Here is a 10,931-nt window from a genome sequence, read left to right as displayed (position 1 = left end):
ATGAACTACTCCAGGTTTCTGACAGCTGTCAGTGCAGCTCGGAAGCCGTCTCCCATTCCTGTGCTGAGTAAGTCATGATGAAACTATTACATTTGAATGCATTGCTGTCTATGGAATGGATCTATACATTACTTGTCCTTGTACCATCCTGTAGCCTGGTGGCACCCCAGTTGGTCGAGGAATCACTCAGGGTCAGGGGGGTTAGGTAGATTCCAAGGGCCCTGCACTGCCAGGGGCCCCCAAAAACCACTTTAATAATTATTATTATTATTATTAATAATAATAATAATAATAATATTATTATTATTATCATAAGGTGTAGGTTTGTGGGGGCCCAACAATATTATATTCTTTCATAGGGCCCAACATTTCTAGTGGTGCCCCTGCTCGCGGTGATTTCGAGTCGAGCGGGAAATACTTTGCCTCGCTGCAATACACAGTTTCAGGACTTGTCTTCACTGGCACTCAAAGTTTTGGCGGCACACGTAGTAGCCTATCCTATCCCAAGTATTCTAATTCTGAAGGACATTATACATACTAGCTAGGATACTAAGGAGAGCGCACTTCAGCAGCCTAGTATCCTAGCTAGTATGTATAATGTCCTACAGCATTAGAATACTTGGGATACCTCTGTTGGTAATATAACTTCAACACCACCTCCTCCTTCTCCTCTAACCCCCCCCTCCTACCTACCTACTCTACAACCCCCCCCTCCTCTCCTACCTACCTACTCTACAACCCCTCCCCTCCTACCTACCTACTCTACAACCCCCCCCCCTCCTCTCCTACCTACCTACTCTACAACCCCTCCCCTCCTACCTACCTACCTACTCTACAACCCCCCTTCCGACCTACCTACTCTACAACCCCCCCTCCCCTCCTTCCTACCTACTCTGCAAACCCCCCTCCCCTCCTACCTACCTACTCTACAACCCCACCTCCCCTCCTACCTATTCTACCCCTCCCCTCCCCTCCTACCTACCTACTCTACAACCCCCCCTCCCCTCCCCTCCTACCTACCTACTCTACAACCCCCCTCCCCTCCTACCTACCTACTCTACAACCCCCCCCCCTCCCCTCCTACCTACTGTACAACCCCCCCCCCCCACCTACCTACTCTACACCCCCCCTCCCCCCCCACCTACCTACTCTACACCCCCCCTCCCCTCCTACCTACCTACTCTACAACCCCCCCCCACCTACCTACTCTACACCCCCCTCCCCTCCTACCTACTCTACAACCCCCTCCCCCTCCCATCCTACCTACCTACTCTACAACCCCCTCCCCTCCCTACCTATTCTACCCCCCTCCTACCTACCTACTCGCAACCCCCCCTCCCTACCTATTCTACCCCCCCCCCCCTCCCCTCCTACCTACCTACTCTACACCCCCCCTCCCCTCCCTACCTATTCCCCTACCTATTCTACCTATCCTATACCTACCCCCCCCTCCCTTGTTCAGCTGAGCTGCATCAGCGCTCTCCCCCCTCTTTGATCTCCCTGGCGGGGGGGGCTCCCAACCCCGACACCTTCCCCTTCCAGTCTGCCTCCGTCCGGCTGAAGAACGGCGAGGAGGTCGCCTTCGACGAGGCCTTGATGAAGAGGGCCCTGCAGTACTCCACCTCCAGAGGGTGAGGGGCGAGGAGCACTGGGTATCACTGCGCCCGTCGGCGGAACTGCTTCCTTTCATACCGAGGAGCCGGTTTGTTAGCCTAGTCGGCTTGGTTACAGGCGCACAGAACGCGGGGGTTCTAGCTTTAGGGGTGCACAAGAACATGGTTCCTCTTCAGAAGCTGTCTGAGAGACAAACCTGGAGAGCTATGATAGGACCTGGTCAATATACAGCTACCAGGGGATAGATATTTGCTGAATTTACAGTGCAGATTGAATGGAGAATTATGATTTGAAGATGATTTTTGGTCTACCTCAAATTGGTAGTAGACGGTAGCTAAACGACTACTCTGTCATGGTGAGGCATCGGCAGCAATCTCTCTCTCACATGCATGCACACACACACACACACGCGCGCACACACACACACACACACACACACACACACACACACGCTCACACACACACACATACACACACACTCACAGTCATCGGCAGCATGCGGTTATTGGAGGTTATCTCTTTACAGCTCCTTATCTTCCTTTATGGCTCTAGTAAACAGAGCAGCCTGAGGTCTCGGCCATATCCACCACTGATCGACACAACATGGGTTTAAATGCCCCTGCTGATAGGAGATACAGTGCACAGCTGTAAATACAAGGGTATAACATGTGACTGGACATAATCCAAATCTAATACTGTTACACCATTGTCTGGTGGATGGATGCATGATATGGCTGGCTGGCATGTTCCAACACCTATGCAACCTCTCCCTGAGGATGAAGAAGCTGTGGAAGACCTCCTGCATCGTTCCAGTGCCCAAAAAAGCTCATCCCAGCAGCTTCAATGACTACAGGCCAGTGGTACTGACGTCTCATGTCATGAAGGAATTTAGAGACTGGTTCTGCAGCGCCTGAGGCCCATGGTGAGCGACTTCCCAGACCCCCTGCAGTTTGCGTACCAGGCCTTAATCAGAATTGACGATGCCATCATCTACCGACTCCCCAGACCCTACCTACACCTGGAGGGGCCGGGAAGTGAGGTAAGAGTCATGTTATTTGACTTTTCTGGTGCATTCAACACCATCCTTCCCCTCCGGCTCGCGGAGAAGCTCCCAGCTATACGAGTAGACCACAACATGGCGGCTTGGATCACAGACTACCTCACCGGCAGGCCACATTATGTCCGTCTGCAGGGCTGCCTGTCCGATGTGGTGATTAGTAACACGGGCGCCCCCCAAGGAACAGTCCTGTGACCTTTCCTGTTCACCCTCTACACCTCCGACTTCAGCCACAACACTGGAGCGTGCCACCTCCAGAAGTTCTCAGACGACTCCTCTATCGTGGGCTGCATCAGGGCAGACGATGAGGAGGAGTACAGGACGTGGTCAGAAGATTGGTTGAATGGTCTGAGAAGAACCAGCTCCAACTCAAGTAAGACTGAGGATCTGGTGGTGGATTTCAGTAGGAACAAGAGGCCTCTAACCCCCATCACCATCCAGGGGGAGGAGGTTGAGATGGTGGACTCATACAAATTCCTGGGAGTGCACCTGAACCACAAACTGGACTGGACTGACAACATTGAGGCCCTCTACAGGAAAGGACAGAGCAGACTGTTCTTCCTCAGGAGGCTCAGGTTCTTTGGTGTGTGTAGCAGGCTACTGCAGATATTCTACTAGTCTGTTGTAGCCAGCACACTGTTCTTTGCCGTTGCCTGCTGGGGAGGCAGCATCAAGTTTGGGGAGTCAAACAAGCTGAACAAGCAGGTGAGGAAGGCCAGCTCTGCTGTGGGGCAACAACTGGACAGTCTGGAGACTGTGTCGGAGAGGAGGATGAGGGACGAACTGAAGTCTATTCTAGACAACCCCTCCCCTCTATGACAAGCTGTGGCAGATGGGGAGCAGACACAGGCTCATCCCACCCAGGTTCAATACGGAGCAGTTCAGGCGTTCCTTTGTGTGTGTGTGTGTGTGTGTGCGTATGTATGTATGTATGTATGTACAGTATGTATCTATCTATCTATCTATCTATCTATCTATCTATCTATCTATCTATCTAATATGGCTCCTTTTATCTATTTGATATCAGATCTATTTGTTGGTACAATATAAAGATTATTACAGTATATATAACGCTTTTAAATACGTTGACTCAAGCTCTGTTACACTTTGTACGCCAGTCAAATTCATGTTTGTTTACCGTTTCAAAATGTTATTCAAAATAACATTTTCATTCAAGATACTACTATGTTATATTTTAACATTTAATCTTGAGATTTACTACAGCATATTGTAAGCATCAGAGCTGACGTACTAGTATATATTGTCTTCTTCCCAGGATCCCAGAGCTGTTGATGTGGATGAAGAACTTGCAGAAGAAAATTCACAACCCTCCTACGGCCAGCTACAGCGCCGAGGAGGTGCAGATGGACATGTGTGTGACCACTGGCAGCCAGGAAGGACTTTGCAAGGTACTGCAGCCATACATTCCTCCTCATCATCATTATCATCATCATCATCGTCATTCCTGTCCCAACGCTTGATTCCTCCCCGGATCTTCGCAGGTGTATGAGATGCTCATCAACCCTGGAGACAACGTTCTGCTGGATGCTCCCACCTACTCTGGAACCCTAGCGGCTGTAAGTAGGTACCTTTCCTCTACCAACCCAGGTTCATCTCACCGCCTCCATCGTCTTTCTCTACCTCTCTCTCACACACATTCACACACAAACACACCCTCGCCCCTCCTCCAGATGAAGCCACTGGGATGCAACCTAATCAACGTACCCAGCGACCAGCACGGCATGATCCCCGCCGGCCTGAAGGAAGTGCTCTCTCGCTGGGACCCCGCCCTCGTCCACCAGCCCCATAGCTCCGCCCCCCGGGTGCTCTACACCATCCCCAACGGGGGTAACCCCACCGGCACCTCCATGACGGCCCAGAGGAAGAGGGAGATCTACGAGGTGAGGCATCCCGTAAAATCAACCGGTTAACAGGCTGGGGCAGAGGGAGCCAATGAGAAAGCGTCGTTCTGGTTGTAATGAGGCCCTCTGGTTAGACGAGGCCACCGATTTCCCTGTTCGGCCATGTTTCATCAGGATCAGTTCACTTCCCTGTTCTCTCTGTAGCTGGCGAGACAGTATGACATGCTTATCATCGAGGACGACCCCTATTACTTCCTGCAGTTTGACAAGGTGAGAGGATTTTGTGCATCGCTACGTATCGCCACGCCTTTGACCGATACGGGCTACTACATGGAAGATGCATGTGACTGTCTCCATCTCCTTCTCTGCATCTCTCTCTCTATTTATCTCTCTCTGTTTTCATCTCTCTCTCTATCTTTATCTCTTTCTATCTTCATCCCCCTCTCTCTCTATCTTCATCTCTATCTCTCTCCCTCTACCTCTCTCTATCTCGCTCTCTTCATCTCTCTCTCTATATATATCTATCTCTCTCTTCATCTCTCTCTCTCTCTCTCTCTCTCTCTATATATATATATATATATATATATATCTTCATCTCTGTCTATCTCTCTCCATCAGCCCTGGGTTCCCAGCTTTCTCTCCATGGACGTTGATGGGAGGGTCATCAGGACAGACTCCTTCTCTAAAATCCTGTCCTCCGGGTGAGCCAGGCAGCAGACTCTATGTGTGTGTGTGTGTGTGTGTGTGTGTGTGTTCAAGATTTCCTTTTATTGTCATTGTAACATTGCTTGTACAACGAAATTTAAAAACACAACCTAACGGGGCTCCCATAATAAAATAGAAAGATATATAAAAAGTACACTGTCACATACACATTCACACCACTATATAAAGTATAAATACTGTAAATACACTATCTAAACCGCACGCACACTCACACGATATTGCACAGGTAGGTAGGTATTGCACTAATGTGTTGCACAGTGGATATTGCACTAGGTATACAGTATATTGCACATAATGTAATAGTAACAGCACGATTTTAGGATCTATTTTTCAGTGCAGAGTTCAGTGTGGTGATGTCCCTGGGATAGAAACTGTTCAGCAGCCTAGTGGTGCGTGTTTTAGTCCTGTAGGAGGTTAAACAGGTGATGGCCGGGGTGGGCGGGGACCTTGGTGATGCTGGTGGCTTTCCTAGGGCAGCGGGAGGTGTAGATGTCCTCGGTGGCAGGGAGCTGGTTGTCGGTAATCTTCTGGGCCGAGTTGACGACTCTCTGCAGAGCCTTCTTCTCAGACGCAGAGCAGCTCCCGTACCACACACAGATCCTGTAGATCAGGACACTCTCAATAGTGCAGCGGTAGAAGGACACCAGATGTTGTTGTGACAAGTTTACTTTCCTGAGCGACCTCAGGAGGCAGAGCCGCCGTTGTGCCTTCTTCACCAGAGAGTGTGTGTTGTTTGACCGTGAGAGATCCTCAGAGATGGTGGTGCCTAGGAACTTGGGGGGGGGGGGCACGGGGGGCTAACACTCGTCAGTTTGATTTGATCTCTCTATTTTATCTTGCGTGAAGAGCAGCTTTGTTCCGCTCTCAGGAGAGTTTCTGGTTGTTGTTTCCAAGTCACGACTTGGTTTGTTTACTCTGTGGGTTGCAACTGACTCATTGTTTTCCCAGTTCATGGAGCGATTTAATTACCTCTTGCAACCCTGTATACACACACACACACCGGATAAAGGGTTGTGTCTGGAGACAGGACACGCTGTACATTGTTAATTGGCTGTTTTTCCACAAGTGGAAGTGGCTCTATGGACCACAGCGAGTTGTGTGTGTGTGTGTGTGTGTGTGTGTGTGTGTGTGTGTGTGTGTGTGTGTGTGTGTGTGTGTGTGTGTGTGTGTGTGTCACTGTGTCTGGTGTGACCTTGTTATTGCAGGTTGAGGATAGGCTTTGTGACCGGCCCCAAGCCCCTGCTGGACAGGGTGGTCCTCCACATCCAGGCGTCCACCATGCACGCTAGCACCTTCACACAGGTGAGCCCACCTCTCACCCCTACGCCACCGTCTCCTTTAAAACACATCTGAATAATGGAATGTTTTCTGGTTTAGAGCCTGTGGTTTTCTGGTTTTACTGCAGATTAAGCCTGTGCTGTGGTCCTAGGCTAACAAACCGGTCCATAGAGATTTCCTGTTGAAAACGCGCCTTGGTTCCAGTTTAAAGTTACACTCTGTGTTCCAGTGGCCAGCGCTCTTCTGTGTCATCGTGTTGTTGTTATTGTGTTGGTTTTCAGTTCTGTTAACCTCCCGCCTCCGAGTGTCTCACTGTTTTTGATCCCTGGTGAGTCCGTCTTCCTGTGACTATTGTCCGAACAGGGAAACAGGAAATGAGTCGACTGATAAACCGTACCCTGTTACCAGAGGACACTCTCAGACTGCTGAGCACCTCGGGCTGTTAACTTGTAATACCAACGTTCCTCAAAATGGCCACTCAGAGTAATGATTCACTTTGTTTCTCAGTAGACGTGGACAGACGAGTGCGAGCCCATTTTAATCAGTGTTAGGATAGCGGTTAATGCAATGCTAGGTTCTCCTTCACTCTCTCGAGTGAAGGCGTCAGCCGCTCCTGCTTCTGTCTGTGTGCGAGTGTCCGGGGTCGTGACCCCTGTGAGACATTTCCAGCACTCTGGGGGGGACGGGGACGCGGACGTGAGAGGGCAGAAATAAGAACGTGTTAAAGACAGACTCAGGAATCTCGCCCGTCCAATTCTCATTTCTGCTTTGCATAAACAATTCTAGACAGTAGAGTTAGGCAGACGTGCAGTTGGGAGATATTAAATATTCACCACTGTTCCCTTCTAGCATAACTACACCCCCATGCTACCTTTCATAGGAGCGGGTTTGTCAATGTGAATGGTCATTCACTGTACCCAGGTTGTAACATGGGTCTGGCGTTCAATCAAACCTGCAATCCCCTCTCTCTCCCTCCCCACTCCCGTCTCTCTCTCTCTCCTACTCCCTCCAGCTCCTGGTCTCTCAGCTGCTGCATGGCTGGGGTCTGGAAGGCTTCCTCAACCACATAGATGGGTACACACACACACACACACACACACACACGGCATGGTCTGACCTCCCCCCCACACACACACACGACATGGTCTGACGCCCCACACACACACCTGTATCAGGACTCACGCATCTCGATCCACCTCGTCCACCAACTCTCTCTGTCTCTCCTCTCACAGGGTGATCAGGTTTTACAGGAAACAGCGTGATGCCATGATCTCCTCTGCAGACAGATGGCTCAAAGGTTCGTGACCCTCATTCCCCTCCAGCCTGACAGTAAGGGCCTTTTCAGAGCAACCCGCTACTTGGCTAAAGCACTATTAGCTGCCAATCGTGTCAATCAACACCCGGACTCAAATAAGTGTGTGTGTGTGTTGTGTTGTGTTGTGTGTGTGTGTGTGTGTGTGTGTGTGTGTGTGTGTGTGTGTGTGTGTGTGTGTGTGTGTGTGTGTGTGTGTGTGTAGATATGGCCGAGTGGACCACCCCAGCTGCAGGCATGTTTATGTGGATCAAACTGAAGGGCATCCCAGACACACATCAGCTCATCATGGAGAAGGCTCTGGAGAAGGAGGTTTGTATCGCAGCGCGCGCGCACACACACACACACACACACGGATACGGACTGTGTGTGTCTAGTGTTCTGCTTTCGACTGACTCCCTCTCCTGTTTCATGGAAAGCAGGTGGTGAATTGCATTGTGGGTGGGGCTGGCACGTATGTGGGGATAGGATGTGGGATTGTCTATGGAGAGAAGCCTTCATCAGCAAAAGCCTGTAGATTTAAAAGCCTTGTCCCTCCCACAGGAGTACTCTTCAGGCTGATGCCGATTGGTCCGTTTCTAAGGGGAGAGAATCAGGAAGTGCATTCTGTTGCCTCTGTGTATGAAATGCGCCGTACAAATAAAGTTTGATTTGATCTGATGAAGCACAACTGGGTTCTCTGCCTACTAAACAGTCAGCTCTATACAGTCAAGTATAAGATGAGGGAAGAGAGCAGAGAGGGAATGGATGAAATGCAGGGTGTGTGTGTGTGTGTGTGTGTGTGTGTGTGTGTGTGTGTGTGTGTGTGTGTGTGTGTGTGAAGTTAATTTATTTAAACAGGGACACTGCACATTAATCGATAGTAAAACTATAAATGAGCCAGATTTAGCCCCGATGGCTAATTTCCGCCTGCTGTCCCTCGCCAGATGTTTAAAAGGCAACCTGTAAAAAACAACAACATAGGATTCATACATTACATTACATTACATTAGCCAATACAGAGATTAAAAACAGAATGACTCTAAAAACAATACCAGACAGAGCAACAAGCAACAAGCAGGACAAACGGGTAACACTGGACACTTACAACATTAGTGTGTGTGTGTGTGTGTGTGTGTGTGTGTGTGTGTGTGTGTGTGTGTGTGTGTGTGTGTGTGTTCCAGGTGCTGCTTGTCCCTGGGGGAGTATTCATGATCAACAGCTCAGAGCCCTGTCCCTATGTCAGAGCTTCCTTCTCCCTCGCCACGCCACAGCAGATAGATGAGGTGAACACGCCCCCCTCACACCAGCGCTCTGTACTTTACACCCTTGCACACGAACACAGCCGCGCCCGCGGTCAGATGTACACACACACCCGCACACACGGGAGGATGTACTGTACACACACACCCGCACACACTGAAGGAAGGATGGTGAATTAACGCATCTTGAACGTCATTCTCTCTCTCTCTTTCTTTCTTTCTTTCTCTCTCTCTCTCTCTCTCTCTCTCTCTCTCTCTCTCACACTGTCTGTCTGTTGTTCTCACCAGGCTTTCAAGAGGCTTTCTTCGCTTATCAGGGAGGCACAATGAAGGGGATACAGAGAAGACATTAAGCGTTTTACAAAAACGAAAAAAAAAAATTAAAGGCCACTGTTTCACCTCGAGGCAGAGACACTCGCCTCAAGCACAATCATCTGAACATGATGTCCGCACCTCTGTCTGGACCATGTCTGGACCGTGATTGGATTCACCTCCCTTCAATCATTCACGGACCTGGTTAGACTGAAACTCGCCACAGTGCTCTAATCTACACTACTGTACTTGTCCGTTTTTTGCTGTCGGCTGTCTGGTTGGAAATTATGGATCTGTTGATTGATCAATGTAAGACGCGGTCACAATTGTCCAGAACAATAAATGAAAACCTTTTAACGCGCTTAAACTTTATTTAACGCTCCTTCGTTCATTCATGTTCCTTCGTTCGTTGGTTCATCGGCCGCTTGATTAGCTGAGCTGTCCTCCCCTCACTAACGGTATCAGTAGGCCTACATCACTAATCAGCCCTGTGGTTGTCATGGTGATGGCTAATTGAGAGTGCCACGATAGCGGGAGCGTTCGGGTCCATTTGTCCCACTTGACTTTGAAAGTGGGTTTGTGACACGATAGAGATCTAACAGACTGTAAACTGTGAGGTTGACTGAGCCAGACACTGTTTATGGTGCTTAGTGCAAGTGTTTGTTTACGCCCTGCCGACACGCTCAGCTGGAAAGGGTACTATGAGTAATATGTCATACCATGAGGTGCTTTGTTACATGCAAGGTAGTATGGCTAGGTCTATATCTGTGCTATAATTGAATTGGCATTTCCATGAACTCAACTTCCCGGGGGTATCCGAGGTACAGTATGTAAAACAACAACACTCCTGAATAATGAGTTTCTAAAGTGAGACATATGGATTAATGGATAGATCGATCGGTTGTCTCATGGAGCCTTTTAAAAGTGTTTCAGACTATTGCCGCAGCCTCATGGTCAGTCAATAATTCACTGGATGGTAAATATGTCTGTACAGTCTGACCTGAGTAAACTGTCAACTGACCAGCACTGTCTGAATATGTAGTAGCCTGTTGTTTGTTTTATGGCTAGCCTGGCATGATTCCATTGGAAGAAGGTCTGGTTATTTTCCCATTTACTTACTGGTAAAACCATTGCATCCATAGTAGGGCCGCCAGGTGATGGTGGCCAGCCCCTTTAGTTCCGTTTATTTAAGTATACTTTAAGTATTAGTTTAGATATAATATAGGATTACAGCCCACTTAATTTGTAGCCCCGGTTATACTAGCCTACTTGACACCTGAAATTAATTGAAATACAGGCCTAAATAGAACTGACTGAATAGATCAAATTTGCACTTTCAACCTTTGTTTAACATTATATCGATATCTGATAAAGTGCGTATTTGGGCACACTTTTTCTCATGGTGGTAAAAATAGCATCGATTTTTTTAAATGTAATTTTTAAATGTGGACTATATAATTACAGGACCCGAGGGGTCTTTAACCAACCACACGGTGACACACACAGGTGAGCGGCGACACAGAACACAC

General features: G+C 48.9%; 1 protein-coding gene across 1 annotated transcript; it reads left to right on the top strand.

Annotated features, from left to right (window-relative positions):
• On the top strand, nucleotides 1-9,420 carry LOC311310453 (kynurenine/alpha-aminoadipate aminotransferase, mitochondrial-like; the record flags this gene model as incomplete). Its single annotated transcript, XM_084439963.1, has 13 exons — nucleotides 1-67; nucleotides 1,463-1,631; nucleotides 3,948-4,080; nucleotides 4,174-4,248; nucleotides 4,363-4,572; nucleotides 4,738-4,803; nucleotides 5,152-5,234; nucleotides 6,465-6,561; nucleotides 7,550-7,611; nucleotides 7,770-7,834; nucleotides 8,055-8,161; nucleotides 9,013-9,114; nucleotides 9,379-9,420. 13 exons carry the CDS (start codon nucleotides 1-3, stop codon nucleotides 9,418-9,420), a joined length of 1,278 nt encoding a protein of 425 aa, XP_084296089.1.
• Between the last annotated feature and the right edge of the window lie 1,511 nt (nucleotides 9,421-10,931).

Source organism: Borostomias antarcticus, assembly GCF_949987555.1.
Source record: "Borostomias antarcticus genome assembly, chromosome: 6".
Lineage (NCBI taxonomy): Eukaryota > Metazoa > Chordata > Actinopteri > Stomiiformes > Stomiidae > Borostomias > Borostomias antarcticus.
Note: the sequence above shows the minus strand (reverse complement) of the source record. Positions and strands in the feature narration are given on the sequence as shown.